Genomic DNA, 21,150 nt, shown 5'->3' with positions numbered 1-21,150 from the left:
TAAAAAAGATTTATTCATTTCAGGACAATTTGTGATTACAAAGTGGATATTTAAAATGCCCCTTAATGATATTAATTAACTCAGATGACTAACTCAATAATACAAATAATAATTTCAGATTTAATTTTTTTCTCAAGACAATAAGATTAGTGAAGAACATTAATTATACTGTTTTAATGATTAATTAAATCCTTTAAAGTACCTTAAATACACTTGTCTTTGTGTTATACTGTTCTGAAGCACTCAGACATGTGAATGTAACTCTGTATATTTAGCTTTAGTTTCTGTAGGGACTGTACTTTATTTGTAAGAGTAGGGGGTGGCTGGGGTGTGACTTCTGTAAACAAACATGGTGAAAGCGTCACTTTGGGCTCTGGGTAATTCTGACTATTTCACTGATACTTAAAGTACACTTCCTGATCATGTTTAGGGAATGTTCATTATTTATGAGGAGGGAGGGGTGGTACAAAAAGGAGGAGGCATGTGAAATAATTTTTAAACATAGGGAAGGGACTTTTTTTGGCATAGGGGAGGGGTGTAAAACTTTAAATGGCTGTGTTTTGTATTTATTTTACTGCTGATTTTTTTTTAATTATTAACAAAAAAACATACTGGTTTGAAAGGCATATTTTCTGTTTAAAAAAAGTGGTTAAATTACAATATTTATCATAGCAAGAAACTGTAAAAACAGAAATTAGCATTGGATTTTTAAATTCCCAGCGGTCCTTGGACACGTGCGACAAACGCTTGTCAGAAAAAAACAAACACATCTAAGCTTAAAAAAAGTGATATTTCATCAAAATCATGTTATTCTGTGACTCATTTACTTATTAACTTACTTATTTAAAAATTTTCCAAAAATAAATTATGTGCACAAACTAATCGGCACTCTTAAATGGCGTGAATAATCGAGATTTTTTTCAACCGCAAGATTTCGTCTTCAACTTTAACTTTCAAACATAAAAGGGTAAGTGTATAAAGGAGGTAATGGTGGACACATCAAAAAAAATTTAGCTTCAGGGTTACAATAAAAATAAAAATAAAAATAACCCCCCCCCCCTCCTCCCATTTAACAAGTACGGAACAGTCCCTAACATACTTTTGATTAGTTTCAATGCAGTCTTTTACTTACAACAGTATTTTCACAGAGTGGCATTAGTACTTTTACTGCAGTAAAGGGTTCGGATTACTTCCTCCATGACTATTGTTTGTTTGATTATTTGTTTGACAGTGAGGGGTTAAAATCCGATAGAAGGTGTCGTTCTCATGGATGTATTGGTTGGTCTACTTCTCTGTTTCCCCCCGGTCTTCCTTTTTTATTTACCGTTACATTTTGGGGGAAGCGACTGATCCGTGTAAATTTAGCGCTTTTTTTCTTTTCTTTGTTTCTTTCTCTTTCTTTTTCTTTCTTCTGTTTTTTAATTCTTCAACAGTAGCTGTCAACGAACGGACACCAACCTAACGAATGAACTCTCGCGAGAACCAGGGTTAGTGCGAGAAGAACGGGTCCAGGCAAAAGGCATAGCAATATTCATATTTAGCAACAACAACAACAACCTTTACCAAGGATGTTTTTTTCCGTTATGTAGACTAAAAGAATGATGAAATGTGTGCCATGTTTAATCAAAAAGACACGGCTGAAAACACTGGACTGTGATGTACAGGTAGGGCAAACACACACAACACTGGTGAAGCAATATTGATAGCTAGCTAACTGGTTTATTAATAGCTAAGCTAACTGGCTAACGGTTAGCTTAGCTCGCAAAGAATCTTTCGTGATAGCCGCTTGCTTGCTGGATGATTCAATTTGTGGCCGTCACAGCGACAAGTTACAGTAGCCACCTCAAAATACAATCTATATGTAACCACTAGTTGTAAATAAAGATGGTAATTAAGAGCAGGTTCTGCTCAAGCTGACGTTAGTTAGCTATTGTTAGCTAGCGAACGTTACACGTCTTTAGAGAAAGCTGAATGAGCAAGAGTCACACATTGCTATTTCATGTTAGCAGGCTAGCGAGTGAGGATGTGATATTAAGGCACATTACTTTTAGTTAGCAATCATCAGTCTGTTGAACAGTCGTGGAGGGAGTGTTCAGAGCCTTTTCTTCAGTAATAGTAGTAATACCACACCGTACAAATACTTGATTTCAAGTAGAAGTCTTGTATTTAAGATTTTACTTCAGTAAAAGTGTGTAAGTACAAACAGAAACATGTTCCGAACGTATTAAAAGTAGAAAAAGGTATTCTGTGACTGTTACACTATTATACATTGTATCATTCGATTATTATAACTCACGCATTAATGTAAAAGCAGGGTATACTGCTGCAGTTGGTTGAGGTGGAGCTCATTTTGAACTGTTACCTAGTGATTGTTTTCATTATGTATTCATCTGCTGATTATTTTCTCCATTAATTGATAGCTTGCTTGGTTTGTAAAGAATAGTGAACATAATGACAAATGCCGTCACAATTACCCAGAGCCCAAAATGGCATCATCATAATGTTTTTGTAGAAACAACAGTATAAACCTCAACATAATTTCTAATGCATCACAGTTGTTGCATGGTTCCAGCTTTAATGAAGCTGGAACCATGAAATGTTTTTACATGAAAATGACTTTAACCAACAAAATAGTGTCCAATTATTTTTCTGTCAGTCAACTAAATGTTTCAGTTCTGTTTGTATATATTCATATGTTTTTTAACTAAAATATTAATTTATAAAGTAACTAAAGCTGTCACATTAATTTAGTGTAATACAAAGTACAGTATTTCCCTCTGAGTTGTAGTGAAGTTTAATGAAAAAGTGTATAAAGAAGAAAACACTAAACTACTTCAAATTTGTTCCGAATTTGAGTTAATTATGACATGTTACAACAGAGTATGCAAACTATCCACATACCTCATCTGATAACCATCACAAATATAATGATTAATAATGATGAAAAGTTAAGTTAACTAGGTGTGATTTAACTTAAATGTTTAATCTTCAAAAATAACAAATGTGGTATTGCAGGTTTTCCCTATGGAAATGTATGTATGTTCCCTATGGAAATGTGTATGTAAAAGTATAAAAATATTAAATTCAAAGTCCAAAAGAATCCTGCTTAGGTAAAAGTATCATAATCAAAATGCTCAGTCTAATAGCTCTTTTATAGCTTCTATTGTATTCTTTTCTTATTTTATTTTCTACCTTTCTATATTTATATGTTTTTATTTGTGTTGTGTGCTGCCACAACACCCAAGTTTCCCATCTAGGGATCAGTAAAAGTTCATCTGACCTTAAAATCATGCATGGAGTCTGAGAAGAGTTGTTGATGCAGCAGAAAAACCCCTCTATTCCATATAATTATTTATACATAAACATGTAAGAATAGTTTAATTGTTTGTAGCTGATGGAGTTGGTGCTTATATCATTTAGTTTATTCATATACTACTGGGTAGTAAATTTATAGTAATGCTTGATAACTGCGAGGTGATCCCAGGGTTCAGTCTTAGTGTCAGTAATCTACTTGCCCAACGTCAGTTTTTACTTGCTGCTTTATAAATGGCCTCATTTGTAGGTGGTTAGACTGCCGGATAAGTATTGTGTATGTGCACATCTCAACTGGGATGAGATGGAAGCAAGACAGCTCACTCTCTAGCTATTTCCTTCATCAGCATTGGTAACAATGTGTTACATTATTTTTTAGATGCTAGGTTTGCGAGCCCGACGTGACATTTTACTTGCCCTGGCCAAGTAAGCAATCTGTTTTGTTGAGCCTTTGATGATATTTTGTTAGTCTGCAAAGTAAGCTAACATCTACCTCATGGTTTCTTACACATTCATTTACTTGTGGTGGAATGCCATGATTAAAACATATTTAGGATTGCTATTACACAATATATATTATTTTCGCTTACTGATTGTACCACACTCTTGGAGTGCAGAGATTACTCTGGGCACAGACGGAGCAGTAGAACATCAGGCGCAGCAAAAGTGAAACTTAACAGTTGATTGAGCTGGGTCTAAAATATTGCAGCAGCTGCTCCTCTCATCTATCCATCTGATCAGCCACGATCACATCGACATATCAATTATCCCCCCACGACTCAAACTCCTCAAACTACTGATGAGGAAAAAAGAACTCAGGACGAGTTCCACCTGTGCTGCATTCACAGACACGCAAAAACATCTGACTTTAGAAATTTAGAGAGGAGAGTCAGCTATCCCCACACAAAGATTCAAATTCCGTTAGAAACACAAACTATAGCTGTTAAATTAATAGAGTAGCATGTACAATATCTCCCTTACTAATGTAATGGAGTAGAAGTTTAAAGAAGTACCTCAAAATTGTACTTAGGTACAGTACTTATGTAAATGTACTAGTTTTTCAGTCAGGCAGAGAACAGTTTTTGTGGATGTTTCTGTCAATCTTGATGGCTGCATTTCTTCTTCGCAGAGCCACACAGTGAAGAGTCTGGGAATAGTTTCTGGTTTCTCTCTTAAACCACATATCAGGGAGAATGTTAAAAAAAATCTGCTGTTCCATTTATGTAACATAGCCAAACTTTGTCCTATTTATCTATGACAGATGCTGAAATTCTTGTAGATATTAGAAACTTTTTTTGTTGCCGTCCCATGACAGCAAAAACGGGTCTTCATTGGTCAAAAATGCCACTGTGAGAGTCCTCACAAGATCTCAGACGGTGGTGTACAACAAGCCAACTGATTTTAAAATTCTCCAAGGCCCTGTTGCTGGCATTTTGCTCTCTTGATACAGATTATTAAACTGGTCCCTAGATTTAATAAAAAGCTTTTGGGGGCTAGAGCCTTTGGAGTAAACCCCCATTGCAAATACAGGGAGCTGTGTTGAGATTTTCAGATTAAAAACCCATCTGTTTTCTATTGTTGTTTTCTTTTTGTATTGTTGTTTTAATACCTTTCTTAATTTCTTTACCCGCATCCTGATGTTATCTACCTCATGTTTCCTGTGTTTTTCTTATGTTTATATTATAACATATTAACCCAGAGATCGTTCGGGTGTTTTGCAGTATAAATCATTTAAAGTTGATTTAAGTTTGTTTTTGTGTTTTCACAGGATGTGGCCAAGTCTCTCTGGATGTACGGCAGACGGTGAAGACGGGGCAGACTTTGTGAATCCCACACATCAAACCTCCTCAACCCATCCATCGACTGGCTGTCTGAATCCAATATTTTCCTCTTGAGATGATTAAGTATTTAAATTCACAAAATAATGTAGCAAAAAGCTTAGCCTTGGAGATATTTGACCTCTTTTAACCCCATCTTGCATGGGTCCGGTGCATTTTCAGTCTTCATTTTGGATGGGGCTGAGCACAACACTTAAGTTCACACTCAGTTGTAAATTATTAGACCAATGTGCCGTGTTTGCCCCCAGTCAGTTATCCCAGCTGTGCAATCACTTCAGCTTTCTGTTGTATGTTTGAAGTGATTTGATAGACCATCAAGTCCATCAGAATGAACGGCTCTCTTTTAACCCCGCCCAGCCCGCGGGCAGCAAACTCCTCTCCTTTACCTCCCTCACCCTCTCCGTCTCCTTCCCCTCCATCTCCCTCTTTGCTGCCGCTCTCCCCCCGGCCACCCCCTCTGCCCCCTCTGGTGAGCCCTCCCCCCCAGGCTCACCCATCTTCCCTGTCAGACACCCCCACACCGTCCCCATCGCCTTGCCTGAGCTGGACCGAATTCTGTGAGCTCCATGCCCGCGTTGCAGCCGGTGACTTTGCACGCCACTTTCGGGCTTTTCTCCTGGAAAACCCCCACTACTCCCCAGATTCAGCGGCTGCCTTCTGCCGGCGCTTCACTGACCGTTTCGTTCGTCACTTCCAGAGTGAGTTGGAGGGGGCGCTCCCGCCGAGCTGTGCTTCTGGGAGGGAGGACATGGCGAGCTGGGCTCCCCAGTCAGACGCGACTTCCCTGGAAGAGGAAGCAGTCTCACCCCTGTCAGTGTCTGGGGGAGCTGTCCTCCCATGTCCCCCGATTAACACTACACGGGCCTTATCCAAGCCTGCGCCGGCACGGCTGGTGTTGGAGAACCGCAGTGGGGACAGGTTTCAGGATTCTTACGCCCACAGCCAAGTCCTGCCTCCATCCTCATCGTCGTCATGCTGCTCCTCAGTCGGAGGAAACAATGGGAGACGTGAGGAGAGGGGGGCCATGATTGTCCCTGGGAATGGGGAAGCACCGGTTGAGGAAGAGGAGGACAGCTGGTTAGGGGTAGCGTCTGTGGGGGAAGACGTTGAGCCAGAGGAGCAGGAAGCAGAGTCTGCAGAGGTGGACAGTGCCGACCCCTCCTACACTCCTCAGATTCCACCCTCCTCTTCCTCGGTCACTCCTCCGCCCGACTCCAAAGGTAACAGTACGCCCAACTCCTCCAAAAACAAACTCAAGAAGCGCTTCTCTCTGCGGAGTGTGGGTCGTAGTGTGCGGGGGAGTGTCAGGGGCATCCTGCACTGGCGAAGCTCCTCCAGTGACTCGGCCCAGAGCCAGCTGCCCTCTAGCTACAGCTACACTATGGGTGTGCAGGACGCCACCTTGGTTTCAACCTCAAAGAGGAACTCTGGTACACAGCCTCCCACACCCACCTCCTCCATGCCTGTATCCCTGTCCATGCCCCTCTCCCTTCCCCACTCCTCCTCCTCCTCACTGCCCCCCTCATCTTCAAGCAGCGCCACCTCGCTGTCTCTTTCGGAGGCCGCTCGGGATCGCCGGCGGAGCAATGGTGAAGGAGGTGAGAAGGAGAAGTGGAGCCATCGTCTGGAAAAACTCAGACTGTCACGATCCCCTCCTCCTGTCCTCACCCCGACCACCACCGGCCCTCACTCCGCCTCCTCCACGCTGCCTCCAAGCAGCGCTGCCGCAGCAGCCATGGGACCTCCAAGGAAGGTGGGCCGGCTGGTGCGGGAGGGCGGGGTGACTGTTAGCTCATCCAGTGATGAGTTGAGCGGAAGCCACGGCTTTTCCGGCTTCTCGTTCGGTCTACTACATCACGGTACAGACAACAACAACGCCGCCTCAGCGTCATCTGCTGCGGCTCAGGCAGGTCAGGTGCAGCCTCTGGCCAGCGGAGGGAACGTGCCATGGAGAGGAGGACGCTGGCACAAGTGTCGCCTGGTCCTCAGAGAGAGGGACAGAGAAGGTGGTGAGCGAGGAGAGGAGTACTACTTGGAATTCTTCATTCCACCTAAAGTAAGTGTGAAACATCAAAACATGCCTTTTATCGTTGGGACAATTTTGTTTGTTGTTTGTTTGTTTTCAGTTGAGCCAGTAAAAATTCTCATTTCAGTTGTCTTTCTATTATTTGTGACTTAAAAAATTAGGATTAGGAAACATTATTAGTATCTACTGTCCAAAATACTTCTACATAAAAAATTAAACTAAAACAAAAAGTAAAAAAAAACACTGTAAATACTATGTACTCTAAATTTGAATAATACTTTTTAAAGTTTTAATAACGTGAGTATTAAAGGATGCTGCAATAAAAATATTCAATACAAAAAGGGCGTGAGGTTATGGAAGCCCCAAGGGGACTTGATTGAGATAAAAATGTAAACTTGAAGATGGAAATTTAATTCCACAATAACTTTATAATTCTCCACACATATGTTTTTTGGGTAAAAATTGAAATGAAAATGCAATAATACAGAGATGTCTGCCTGCTTTTGCAGTTCCATTTTCACACTCCTATGGGCATATTATAACCATATTAGAACGAAAAGGACAAGGTGTTTGAAATGTAATTTTCAAACTCATACTGCACTGTGGACATTGTTAGTTTAATCCTGAAATTTGACAATTAAAATGTAATAAAAACATGTGGCCTGATTTTCCATTTATTTAAGCATGATTTAAGTCACAATTAAAATTAATATGCTATTTACGTATCATTTGAAAGCAAAAATGACAGTACACAAAATCACATTTGTTACTGAAGTAACGCATTTATTCCACATATTTGTCAGTTGTGTTTAAACAAAGAGATAAATAGATGCACACACACATGCACACAGATAGACAGGCAGACAGAGACAGAGGGCTTTGCTGTTGCAGGCCTCAGTTCATCTGTAAATGTGCACAGCCTGTCACACACTAGTGGCTTTGCTAGTTACTTTATAAAAAAAATATACTAATATGTTAATCACATTGTCATGACATATTGCTTATTACTAATGCAGTGCAAGCACCATGATGCCATCAGCAGAGGTTGCTGACGTAGGCTGCTTTCAATTGTCCAGAACGTTCCATAATGACAAATGCCGGTTCAGCCGGTTTGCACAAAATCAAACTGGTGGACACTGGTACACTTGACCAGGGATCGACCCAGCTCTGATGGTTCAATACAAGAAAAAAATTGAAGTTGCAACCTCTGACTCTGTGATCTTGTGAAAGCTGTTTTTTTTTTTTTAAATATTCTCTGACTTTTTATAGATAAAACCATTACATGAGAAAATCATTTTACAAATTTGCTTTATTGCTTAGAGTTAGATGTCAAGATTGAAACCACTGTTTTGTCTGTACTTAAAATAAAAAGCTACGGCCAGCAGCATGAAGACTGGAAATGGGGAATTAACTGGTTTGTTTAACTGTATTAAAAACAAAAACGCAAAATTCTGATTGTAAAAAGGGTTATGCAATAGACTATTTCTTAGCTGGCAGCTGGGACAAGAAATATTCGAGCCAATGACCGCCTGTGCAACAGCTACGTTTTTTTATGTTTCAGTTTTTGTATCGATGGCTATGTAGTAACCTGTGATAGAGAAACAGCAGTAACTGATATTGCTTGGTTTGCCTCCCCAGTCATCGAAGCCCCGGCTCACAGTCCCTTGTTGCTCAATCGTGGATGTGAGAAGCACCACAGCGCTGGAGGTACCTGACAAGGAGAACACCTTTCTGCTGCAGGTAGTCACTCCCTCATCCCTCCATCTTTTCTTCGCTGATTAGTCTCTAAAGGGAAAATTCACACTGGGAGTGCTTGTGAAGAGTTTCTGGGCTCAGTGCATTTGTTTAGTGATTGACTGTCCAGTGACCAATATGAAACTTGACCCCTCATCTTTGTCTTCTTCTTTTATTCCGTCCCAGCTGGAAGGGTCGGCGCAGTACGTGATCGAGACTCGTGATGCCGTACAGATGAGGGCCTGGCTGAGTGACATCAGGAATGGCATCTGTCTTAGGTAATGAGTGAGTGAACAGGGGCACAAACCGACTTTAACGTATGGTGACAGGCAATGTGTGCAACAGCATGAGTTAACTACCTATTTTCTCTCTCCCGCAGTGAACAGGAAGATACTGAAGGTGTGTGTGTTGGCCCGTTGGATATCAGTGGGACGCCCGAGATAGTTGACCGTCTTTCACAAGGTATGTCTGTGATACTGAGAGCTTTACAGTGTGTTGCAGTGCAGTGGGGCTGCAGTATTTGAAGAGTAAGGAAACTTCTAGGTTACATCTGACCTCAACATAAAATAGTAATTTTGCCAACAGTTCTTAAGCTACATTCGCACTGTAGGCACAAGTGGCTTGAATCTGATCCCCCCATGTGACCCAGATGTGATTGTTTATGACAGCGTGAACAGTACAAATCACATGGAATCTGATCTTTTTATATCAGATTTGGGCCACTTTCTTATGTGGTTCTAAATCAGACACAGATCTGATTTTTTGAGATGCGACCTCAGAGGAATCCAGTGCATTTACATCACTCTAGATTGACATCCTGCTATAAAAAGAAGAATCCATCCATTTTTCTACCCTTAATTTTGCCAAATCAATCTGAAATTGCGCATGGGCATTGAGAATGGCCATAGGTAAAGAGTGACGAAGCCCTTCGTATCATTCACCCACTGCCCGTGCCTGTTTTGTATAGAAATACTTATAGAAATAAATAATGTTGACTTGCCTCGTCTTCTGCCCGTGGAGTCACTGCACAATAACTTAAAAATGAAACCATAAATGGTCACATCAGTAGCTTCCATGTTTGTTATGGACCTCTTCTTCTTGTTTACTTCCATATACACAACGTGCTGTGTGTGAGGTTTTGTTATTCTTCTGGGCACTCAGGCCACATCAGGGCTATGACCAGTTCACATTAGATTCTGATATCGGCCATATTTTAAACGACGATGTGAACAGCTACATTCAAAAAATCATATCTAGAAAAAATCTGAATTGAGCACTAACATTGTAGTGCTATAATTTGTGTGAAGTTTTCTCCTTGTAAATTAAAACAAGGAGTTCTCTCTGAGATGTTTGTGTTTACATCAATGGCTGTATAAGAGAAGATTCGCATCATGAAAGCAGATTTGTGAGGGTGCAGCCAATGACACTTTGAAAGATCTGTAAGTTATAGCCGGCAGCAGTCATTATTGATCAGTTTTAAGTGTCTTTTGTCCTTTTAAATTCCCAGTTCTGTTTCTATGAGCCCTGGTTGTGACACTTGCAATTTAAAGTGATTTTAGCCTGGTTTGGAATTGTAATTTTGTATTTATTTATTTTCAGAGACAATGCACATTGACCAGCGTCACTGTAAATGTGCCAGTGTTGGCCCGAAGGCAATTTTCTGACTATTACGACAACATAAAACCACATTACACCACAGATGACAGTAAAATCAAAAGAGACGCAATCTGACAACAGACAAAAAGCCAAGCAAACTGTTGAACAGTTATCTACTTTATAACTCAGTTGTCGCCTCTGTCCGGTTCTTTTTCCTCGTTTCAGTGTGTTATGGAGGAATCGGAGGCTCCTCACCTCTAATGGATCCTCTCCCACCGGAGCTGCCCCCTCGAGCCCCTCTCGATGAACCAGACAGTCGGATCCTTGGCGGAGGCGGCGCTAGTCTGGGCACACCTTTTGCTGAGACGCCAGACGCCACAGGTGCATATGAAATATTTTTATTTAAAGGGACAGTCAAACCCAAAGTAAAAAAACATTTTTCTTCTACTTAAAAGTCTAGATAGTTTTAATGTGAGTTGCAGAGTGTTGGAGATATCGACTGTAGATATGTCTTCCTTCTCTCAAGTATTTGGAAACTAGATGGTACTTGGCTTGTGGTGCTTAAAGTGCCAAAAGAATACATTTGAAAAACTCAGCAGCAATGTGTCTTTCAGAAATCATGACTGAGTTTCATGTATGGACAATTTTTTTTCTCCCGAACGATACCCGCCAATCGTATCAATGCGTAGAAGGAAGCGTGCATCTACACATGGACGAGAGGCCCGTGCTAATGGCAGCACGATTCGTAAACATTAATGGCGTCCTCCTTGGCTGTGCTGTAATGTTAGCTGGCTCAGTGGTGCTTGGTGACCTAGCAGTTGTTGTATGCTTCCTTCTGCAGGGTGATTTAGTTGGCGGGTGTAGTGCGGGAGGAGCTGAGTGCCATCTAATTCCATTATATGAGACAGAAGGTTGACATCTCTGCTGCCAATGTTTCCAACACACGGCAACTCACACCAACACTATCTAGATAGATAAATAGCATTACCAGGAAGAGGAAAAATATTAGTTATTGATTTTGGGTGAACTGTCCCCTTAAAACCATCAATATTTAGGAATTAAATCAAAACTGTGTTTGGGCTGCAGCAAAGAGTCTTCCAGTTTTGTCTTTTCTGTCCACAAAGACAGAAGGCGGGTTTCCATGAATGCTGAAATTACGCAAATTGAAATTGTGTATATAAAATACGCCAAATGGAAACACACCAGTTTAAAAAAACATTTATCTCAAAAAAGTTTTACGCTTACATGAGGTGGTATTTCAGGTGATTTGAAAAAGACATATTTTACAAAACTGCAATGAAAACACTTTTTTGGCTTTTGTAGGTCACGTGGTGCTATGGCTATGTGTGTGTTGGTAGGAACTGGCTCCCTCATGATGCAGCAGGAGCTATGAGAGGTGTTATTGCATCACATAACTTTAAAAGTTGAGCGTAACATCCGGAAGTTTTGAATCCACAATTCCTCCATGAAATCATGGACTATCACCTCCCAGAAATCCCTCATACGTGGCTGCTCCGACGTATGAGGGGCTCGCCTTTCCATAATGGCTCGTATAACACGCCTACATTGCCTTGGATTGGAGTAATGACGGCTAGTGCAGTGGATGCAATCAAAGTAAACCTGCTAATATTTTGAACAGCCATTACCATGCTTCTTGGAAACGCAGTCATCTCGCAATTTTGTTTTATCGACATTTCAACGATATTGTTTAAGTTTTGTGAAATCTGCAATGAAGATATGTGTACTTTGTGCTTTGAAAGTATTACATATACCATCTTTTTAACTCTGAAGCACTAAAGTATCATATGTACCATTCACCCATCCAGGATCCTTCCTGTTCTCGGAGGTGACGACCGCAGAGGCTGTAGAGCACCCGCTCAGCGAGTGTCAGTGGTTCCACGGCACACTGTCCCGTCTCAAAGCTGCTCAGCTGGTGTTAGCTGGAGGCCCTGCGAGCCACGGTGTCTTCCTGGTTCGCCAGAGTGAGACACGGCGAGGAGAATATGTCCTCACCTTTAACTTCCAGGGCAAGGCCAAGGTGAGTCAGGGTTCAACTCTGTTTGTGTGAGAGAGACTCATTCATTTCCTGTTTTCCTAGATAGAGAAAATTTTGTATATGTTAGATCCTTTAATTAAGTTGCATCTGTTGGCCTATGTTAAGATTTCACACTAGTTTCTGTAGGTTGACAGCTAGAGCTACTTATTACATGTTTCTGGATGCAAGAAGTGATTATTTACATTTTCAGTTTTCTCACTTAATAAATGCATTATTTGGTTGCTGCCTGAAATAGTGTCCTTCACAGTGTCCACAGACCTAGGTCTTCAAATGTCTAATTTTGTCCACAACGCTAACAGTCCAAAAAGTAAAAAGATACTCAGTTTACAATTATTTATACTGGAGAAGTTGGAAGTAGAGAATGATCAGCATACAGTTTTTTTCTCTCATTAAATTCAGTAAGAAAAAAGTATTGACTTTTGCATGACTGTCCTCTTTTTACATTAGCACCTCCGCCTGTCCCTGAATGAGGACGGTCAGTGCAGAGTGCAGCACCTTTGGTTCCAGTCCATCTTTGACATGTTGGAACACTTCCGGGTGCACCCGATCCCCCTGGAGTCCGGCGGCGCCTCAGACGTCACTCTCATCAGCTTTGTGGGCGCCACTGCTGTTCGCCAGCCAGGTACAAATGAACACCATCCTCCAAATATAAAAAGAGAAGACGCAAGAAAAGCCAAAACCAGCCAAAAATATAGAGCACCATTGTGCGGAATAAGAAAAATACTTCAACTTAGGGTTGATTTCTTGTACATGTCTACTATATCATTGAAGAAAAAAAAACAATGATGTGCTGATATTATCGTGCATCCCTACCAGGTACGTGATTTTTAATCACACCAAGTAGAATATTAATGCTCCATCGCTTCACCTCACACAAAAACAAGAACACAAACCAGCGCTGTCTCACACACACTTGGCTCAAAGCTGCCTCGCACAGGTTTTACTGCAGTAATTTCAGCTATCGCACCGACTTATTTTTTGTAGCGCATGCAACATCCAGCATATGTCACTGTATAGCCCTACATAGACACCTGTCAGAATGACAAGATGCCATCACCTTAACAGATAGATGAAGCCAGCAGTGTCATGTAATCTGTCTGAAAGAGGTTGGACAAGACCAAATACACAATTTATTCGGTTCCTACGAGTTGTTGTTGTTTATCAGCCACTGTTTACTTAGAGCAAGTGTAAAGGTGTTACACTGCCTGTAGAAACCAGGAAGATCACCATAAAGGTGTGTGTGCTGGAACTAAATCCATCAAAAAAAGTTTTTTATCTGTGTGCACATGCATGCTATCACATCTTTCTCTCAGCTGTTTTTACACACATACTGCATGGCATCTAAAAACAGAAACATCAGCCACATCATAACCCTTCATCACTCATGTCATCCTTTGGTTCTCCTTGCTTTTCCATGTAACCATAGATCTCAAACAAAATCTGCCAAAATCAAGTTTATTTATGAAGTCAAAATGCCTTTTCAAACGCTCACAGTATTAAATGTGTTAAAAATAATCATTAGTGACAAAAACCTAACCACAAATATTCACACTCACCTGCAGCGCTCTCCATCTGCTCGTGTGTTACAGCACCCATCGCTGTTCTGACCTCTCTGTTGTTGTTGTCTGTTGTATCCGTTGGCTCATCCCTTGCAGGCCGGGACAGGGCAGGCAGTCGGCCTACAGTCTGTGATGCCATCACCACGCGCCATCCTGACTCTCCATCAACCCCCATCTCTGACTGTGTGTAAGTGAGACCGGACTCGGCTGACAGAGACAGAGTGTTTGGGAGTGAGTGGGTGAATAATATATGTGCTTATTCAAATTGGACATATTGACGCATTTCTTATTGCATTCAGGACTCTCATGTCAGCTATTTAATTATTATTTCAACACAATATGCATTTGAGTTTTGCTATTTGATTCTGCAGAACAGAAGTTGAGTGAGCAAATTAAGGGATAATAAGTTGGGATGTTATTCTTTTCTTTTTTTTAACTTTTTAATTGGGTTTCCTGCAGATAGTACAGAACAACAGTGTGAAATAGTGAATAGAGAATCACGATACCAGGTAATGTGATGTGAAATAACAGTTTGGATAACCATAGGCAGAAATTATGGATAAAAATAAGGATGTTTGCTGCCTCACAGTGTGGTTAGATTGTTACATATGTGAGGCTGCTGAGGCTGAGAGTGAACAGAAAAAAAATCCACAACTTTTACTTTAGAATAATGCTAATCAGAAGAAAGTACTTGTATGTTCACTTGTATGTACAAATGTAATTTTTTTTGAACAAGTGGCGGCGTTTGAGGTCGAAGAGGTTAGGTCGAAGGAAACCTACTTTGGAAAAGCATCGCTTTGTTTGTTCTTTTCCTGTTTGTGTCCCTTTTTTTTATCATTCGGTGTTCTGTCTCTAAATTCGGACATTTTTGTGGGTCAGTGAACTCATCATGAGCTCTTTTCCCCTTAGCAGCAGTTTGAGGAGTTGCAGGGTGGATAATTGATGTGTTGATCAGGTCAGAGCTGATCAGTGATGAGAGGAGCAGCTGCTGTAGAGGTTAACTTCATCAGACATTCTACTGCTCCATCTGGTCCCAGAGTATGCTCTGTGCTCCAAGAATGTGGTGTAAGGTAGTATATATTCCAACAGCGCCTATAATAAATGCCCCAGCTCCAAAAACAGAAAAGCAAAACATGGTTGTAGATGTTTTAATCATGGCTGGCTGCCACCAATTAAGTAATGTGTGGTAACCGGGCTGACGTCTCATTTTACTTTCAGTTTAGTTATTTTAGGGGTCCATTATAATACACTTCAGGAAACCCTGGATTAAAGCTTAAGTTGTTAGTTTATCGAATTATTTCATAATTAATAAAGTTTAACTTTAAATACCAAAAATCTCCTGTTCCAACTTTTCAAAAATGAGGATTTGCTGCTTTTGTTTGTCTTCTCAGATTTAAGACTTTTGCTTAAACAAAGCAAATCACTTTGGAGGTGTCACAAAGAGCTCTGGGAAACTGTGAGGGTCACATTTCTGACATCTCATTGCTAAAACAGTGAATGAATCAAGAAAATAATCATTAGTTACAGCCTTACTCTGGTTTGTATGTGTACATATCTACTATAGATCACATTGCCCAACAGTGTGTGTGTGTGTGTGCGTGCGTGCGTGCGTGCGTGCGTGCGTGCGTGCGTGCGTGCGTGCGTGCGTGCGTGCGTGCGTGCGTGCGTGCGTGTTTGTTGAATTGGACTGCCTTCATGACTCCCATGGACTCCATGACCGCAGACTTCTTCCACCTAACCAGCCACTCACTGTCACTTTCTCTTTTTCTCTCCTGCCTCTCGCCCTCCTCTCCTCCGACTGTGCTGTCACTTCACTCCTTCACTACACTTTTGGCCTTATTTCCTCCTCCTCCTCCTCTTCTGCCTTCCTTTATTTACACTTTTCTCTCGTTTCCCCACTTTTTTCTTTCTTTTCTCTTTCTCTCTGTTTCTGCTGCATGCAGACTTGACCAGCAGACCCCGTAGCCCTCCTCAGCCTCCTCCGCTGCCGCCGGGCCGGCCGCCGCCCCCGACTCCTCCCCAGGAGAGAGGAAATGAGATGGAGGCAGGAGGAGGAGGAGCAGCAGGAGGAGCAGGAGCAGGAGCAGGAGCAGGAGGAGGAGCAGCAGGAGCATCTGTGGTGACAATGGCGACAACAGGAGGAGGAGGAGGAGGAGGAGGAGGAGGAGGAGGAAGTGGAGGCAGCGGAGGTGGTAGTGGTGGAGGAGTGGAGGACTGGGAGGAGAGGGACAGGGACACTCCTCTCCGCCAACTAGAAGCTGTGGAGGGAGAAGAGAGGGACGGAGCAAGGGCGCCCCGTGCCATCGACAACCAGTACTCCTTCTTCTGATGAAGGGAAGAACAGGAGGGGGAGGCGGAGTGTGTATGTGTGTTTGTGTTTGAGTGTGTGTGTGCGTGAGCGAACGTGAGATTGGATGAGGCGGCGTACATCATAGCCATTCATAACCAGTATTTTTCTTTTGTTAGCAAGGTGGAGGAGAAGCGGAGGAGGTGGAGGAGGAGGTGTAAAAGTACTAACACTATACGAGAGAGAGAGAGAAGACTAAGCAGATGGAGAGACGGGTGAGAGCAGCTTTACAACACTAACTATAGCGGTACATTTCTTTTATTATTATTATTTTTTAGTCAGATAAGCTTTGTTTTTGCCGGTACGACTCACAGCAGCAGGCTCTTTCTCATACATGAACAGCAGTGAGAGCTCGAGCGCTGTGAAGCCAGCAGTCCTGATACCTCACAGTGGTCCTGCCAAGACAGCACACGCTAGCCAGAGGCCAAACATGCTCTACAGACATCTGTACTGTGGCAGGTAGACCCAAAACCTTTACTCTCTCTTCTACAGAGATCATGTCACAGCAACCTCCATTCAAAAGGTTATACAAGTTTAGAGGTTCTACATGTAACGTTATCACATTATTATTAATGTTACTACAAGATGACACTCACGTCTGATTGGAAGACCAAACCAACTTGTGAATGTGAATGTTAAAATAAACACATTATGTTGTTGAATGTATAATAATAGTATGAACACTAATATTGATTTAAATATGTTTTCATTTATCAAGCGAACAACATTTTACTAGATCAGGATTCTGAAGTGTGATAATTTGCTGCTTTACTTTGTTTTACATGATTGTAAATTTAATATCTTTAGACTTTTGTTTCGGATGAAACATTTTGAAGACTACACCTACAGCTACAACTCTGTTATTAATTTTGATGGACATTTTAAGATTAGTTCAGTCTTGAAACCTTATCCTTCTGATGACGCGGCAAGGGCCAATATATCAGGCTAATCTGGTATAGCCAGCAGATATCCTGGTCAAGACTGCCTTTTCCATGCAGCGGCCATTTTAACTATGTCTATAAAGAAATATCTACATATGAAAGGTCAGTTAAACATCTGCCATCTTAGCCGAAGGAACAGAGTGGCAGGCCCAACATTCAGCTCTAAGCCGTTAAACTTCCCAACAAACTCACACTGACACCAAAACGGCTTGATTCTGACGTTAAAAGCCTTTACTACTAACCCCTGGGTAATGTTAGCTATGTAATGCTTACAGTTAGTCTTGTCACTGTGTATGTGTGACTGGATGGACTTTCACAGTTGTTGCCAGCATGAAGCTCACACTCCCACAACAGCAGCTACAACCCATATAGTCTGTGGTGTGGTGAAATTGAAAGAGTTGGACGTTCAGTGTGCTGAGATGCCACCAAAATGTTCAAAAAATATTACTAAACAAGACTTCATGCCTGTCACATTATGGGTATTGAATGAAGTGCTCTGTTGGAATTAAAATTAGCAGTATTTTTTTCAAATAATAGCAAGCCCTGATTGAAATGCAGATATATTATCAAAAAAAGCTGATAAGGGATAAGGTTTCAAGACTGAACTAATCTTAAAATGTCCATCAAAACTTCGTCGTGAGACAGCCAATGGGTTCTGGGATGGCATTTCAGCCAATGCATTACGCCTCTCCACATGGACTGTTGACCTGCTGTTCAAATGTAACTAGTAAATACTACTCGGACTACAAACTGACTGCAAACAGAAACCAGAAAACTTTGGATACCAAAATCTTATCCCATCACCTACAGATTAAGTATACAAATGTGTACATATGTAGAAATCTATTCAAAAATTCACCCCAGTTTCACTTTCACTGTGCCTGCCAATGTGCTGCTCCATCTGTGCCCAGAGTATGCTCTGCGCTGCGAGTGTGGTGCAGTCAGTAACCGAACAGTATATATATTCCAACAAGTAACAAAATAAAAAGAAATCTATGGATTAATTGATAACCAAAATAACCAATAGCTGCAGCTTCATTAGTGGAACAAGATTGTGGGCAGATTAAAATTTTTTATAAGGGATATAATTGTATAAAAGTTTATCTACAAACACGATTTCCAGGCAACATTAAATTGACATATTTTTCAATGGAGTTTGGTTTGACGTCTCAACACAACAGAGTAATATTTTGGGTCTAAGTGGCACATGAAGTAGAGCAGGCAGGAAACATTTACCTCAGTCACACTCAGCAGCATCACTCAGTAAATGTCTCTTCTTTCTCTCTCTCTCTCTCTGTTTCTCTCTGATGTTAAGAAAAAAAAACTAAACTGGGAGAGAAATTATTGATGATACCAATAACAATAATATTGATGGAAATAATAATAATAATAATAATGATAATTATGACGGTCAGAATAATAGTATTAATTTTATTTTTGTTTTTAAGACACCTTTTTATTTTGTATGCTTACTCCATGTAACAGTTGTTCCGGCTCCATCTTGTAATTGAAAATGTGTTTGTGCCTTTTTTTATTTTTGGGATAAAAAGAAGGAAACAAAAAATATATATAAGATTTGCTATAATGCCTCATTCTCAAGGTTACAGTATCCTCACTCTCTTTTCATGCTGTCTTCTCCTCCTCAACCTCATCCTCCATTCATCAAGGGTTAAAAAAACAAAAAAGAGTATACAATTAGCAGAAAATGTCAATGAAAACACCTACTTTTTCTACTTGTGCCTTTCTGTGTCTGTCGTCTTCGTCATCAGCCTGCATCTGTGTTGCTCTGTCTTCGCTCATCATTCACTTTAGAGCTTGCCTGTTTCTTTACGCACCACATAACCCACCCCGTCATTTCTACCAGTCTTTTCTTTGCTCATGTATTTGTCTATATGCACCTCAACCCCCCCACACCCGAACCTCGCTTAATCATCATGTTCAATGTTGTTTTCTCGGTTTCAAAACTCTTTGTGCCTTTCTCTGTCTCTTTTCTCTCTTTGCTGGGACCGTGTGTTGAGGGCGGGCAGTGTTGTCTGTCCACCCTGTGTGGTTAGTTTCAGGTACTACATTGAATTTAATGATATAATATAAATATAGTGAAACATACAACATCGTTGTGGGCCTTTTTTTCTTCTCTCCAACATTGAGATGCCAGTATTTGTAAATCACATACACTGTTAGGGATGCACTACTGTTTGAATGTTATGAATCAGCATAAAATATATCTTTCCTTCAATTATAACTATTTTAACAGACAGTATAATTCCAACACATAATATATCATTTACATTTAAATTAAGGGTCGACCAATATTGTTTTTTCAGTGCTGATACGGATACAGATTATTAGAAGTTGATGAGACCAATGACCAGTATTTGGAACCAATATACGTTAGCAATAAAAATGAAAATCTTTCTGTCAATATTAATAATTTGGAAAATGACAAACGCCAACATAAAACTTTATTTTAATTGCTTTGGCAAATGTTTAATTAAAACTTTTACTTTTAACATCATATACAGCAAGTTCCCAGCAACTTTTTTTCATAAAGTCGAGTGGAAATTTAAATAAAAAATAAATTAATAAAATTAGATCCCTAAGGTTTTACAAAGTTCCTCCCATGTCACCATGGCACTTTCTTTGCACTTTTTAATTAATAATTATTATTAATTTTATCTGCGATCATTAAAATAAAATGAGGCACAGATAATCGTCAAGATGCCAAATCTCCGCCCTGATAATCAGCCAGGCGGATAGTCTGGAATAGTATTGGCCTCAAATGAAGAAGAATTAAATAAGTCAAACTTATGTCCCCACACTGTTAGATGACAGTTACTCAAAATAGCGTTTAATCAGGTTTTACTTTAATTTCACTAAGTCACTAATATGTCTGACTTCATAGAGGTCAACTGTTTTTTGCACTATCATTGGACAGGATGTTATTGTGGTGTAATAGTGAGGAACTATGTAAATCATGGGGTGGAAATTTTCTCTTCCACCAATTACAGTGTATATTTTAATTAATTAAAACCAGGAACAAACGACGAATGATAGGACTGTGCCAAAGACAATCTATGCAATCTAATTAGACATATACATGTAGTAACTTTAAAGTCTTTTTATTACCGGTATGTATATGTATTTTAAAAAAAAGATTAGGTTGAGTTTGAGGAAGAAATTGAAAAAGCTTGCTGAAGGCAATAACTGTAAAAGGGTGATTTCATAGCAACTCGCCTAAGACCTCCCAGTTCATGTCATGGTCTTAACTGAATCACAAAAAGGTGAAAACTTCTATTAAATTCACTAACAAAATCTTAAAGTTTATTTCAAATATTTTTTAGAGATGAATTTTTGATGTTTGGCCCTCAGAGATGAATTAATAATTTTTACGATCAATAAACCTGATCTTTAAGAGTCAAAATCTAATTTTAATATTTTCATCATTTAAAGACCTTTTTGAAGACCTACCGTTATTGTATGATGTATATTCCCTAATAAATATAGTCCCTGTCATCATGGGAGCTGGTGATTGTTAGAAATGAATAGCTATCCTTGTTTACATGAAGAAGTACTTAACTTTTGCAGGTACATTATTACATTGACTGTCAAAATGTGTATGAATAATACAGTCGGCCAACGTGGAGTTTAACACAATTATATAACATATAATAATAATAAAAATAATAATAATAATAATAATATTTTATAATGATAATTTAAAATATATAACATTTGGTTTAA

At 40.2% G+C, this 21,150-nt stretch overlaps 1 protein-coding gene across 2 annotated transcripts; it reads left to right on the top strand.

The window, feature by feature from the left end:
* Positions 1-1,517: 1,517 nt before the first annotated feature.
* On the top strand, positions 1,518-19,518 carry sh2b1 (SH2B adaptor protein 1). 2 transcript variants are annotated; one of them, XM_042504505.1, is made up of 10 exons: positions 1,518-1,664; positions 5,081-7,206; positions 8,815-8,916; positions 9,097-9,188; positions 9,290-9,372; positions 10,732-10,887; positions 12,333-12,544; positions 13,010-13,184; positions 14,218-14,308; positions 16,065-16,180. In XM_042504505.1, exons 2-10 carry the CDS (start codon positions 5,479-5,481, stop codon positions 16,084-16,086), a joined length of 2,661 nt encoding a protein of 886 aa, XP_042360439.1. In that variant the 5' UTR covers positions 1,518-1,664; positions 5,081-5,478; the 3' UTR covers positions 16,087-16,180. The 2 variants fall into 2 exon arrangements, with proteins under 2 accessions (XP_042360439.1, XP_042360440.1); XM_042504506.1 differs by lacking the exon at positions 14,218-14,308 and having other exon boundaries at positions 16,065-19,518.
* The last annotated feature ends 1,632 nt before the right edge of the window (positions 19,519-21,150 follow it).

The sequence above is a fragment of the Plectropomus leopardus genome, chromosome 17, assembly GCF_008729295.1.
Source record: "Plectropomus leopardus isolate mb chromosome 17, YSFRI_Pleo_2.0, whole genome shotgun sequence".
Lineage (NCBI taxonomy): Eukaryota > Metazoa > Chordata > Actinopteri > Perciformes > Serranidae > Plectropomus > Plectropomus leopardus.
The sequence above is the reverse complement of the archived record's forward strand: the minus strand, read 5'-3'. Positions and strand labels throughout refer to the sequence as shown.

Bases quoted from the DNA above. Each gene is read 5' to 3' on its own strand.
- sh2b1 (XM_042504506.1), top strand. From the start codon at position 5,479: ATGAACGGCTCTCTTTTAACCCCGCCCAGCCCGCGGGCAGCAAACTCC. The intron at 9,189-9,289 runs GTAATGAGTGAG...TCTCTCCCGCAG, and splicing joins AGGAATGGCATCTGTCTTAG to TGAACAGGAAGATACTGAAG. The intron at 10,888-12,332 runs GTGCATATGAAA...TCACCCATCCAG, and splicing joins TGAGACGCCAGACGCCACAG to GATCCTTCCTGTTCTCGGAG.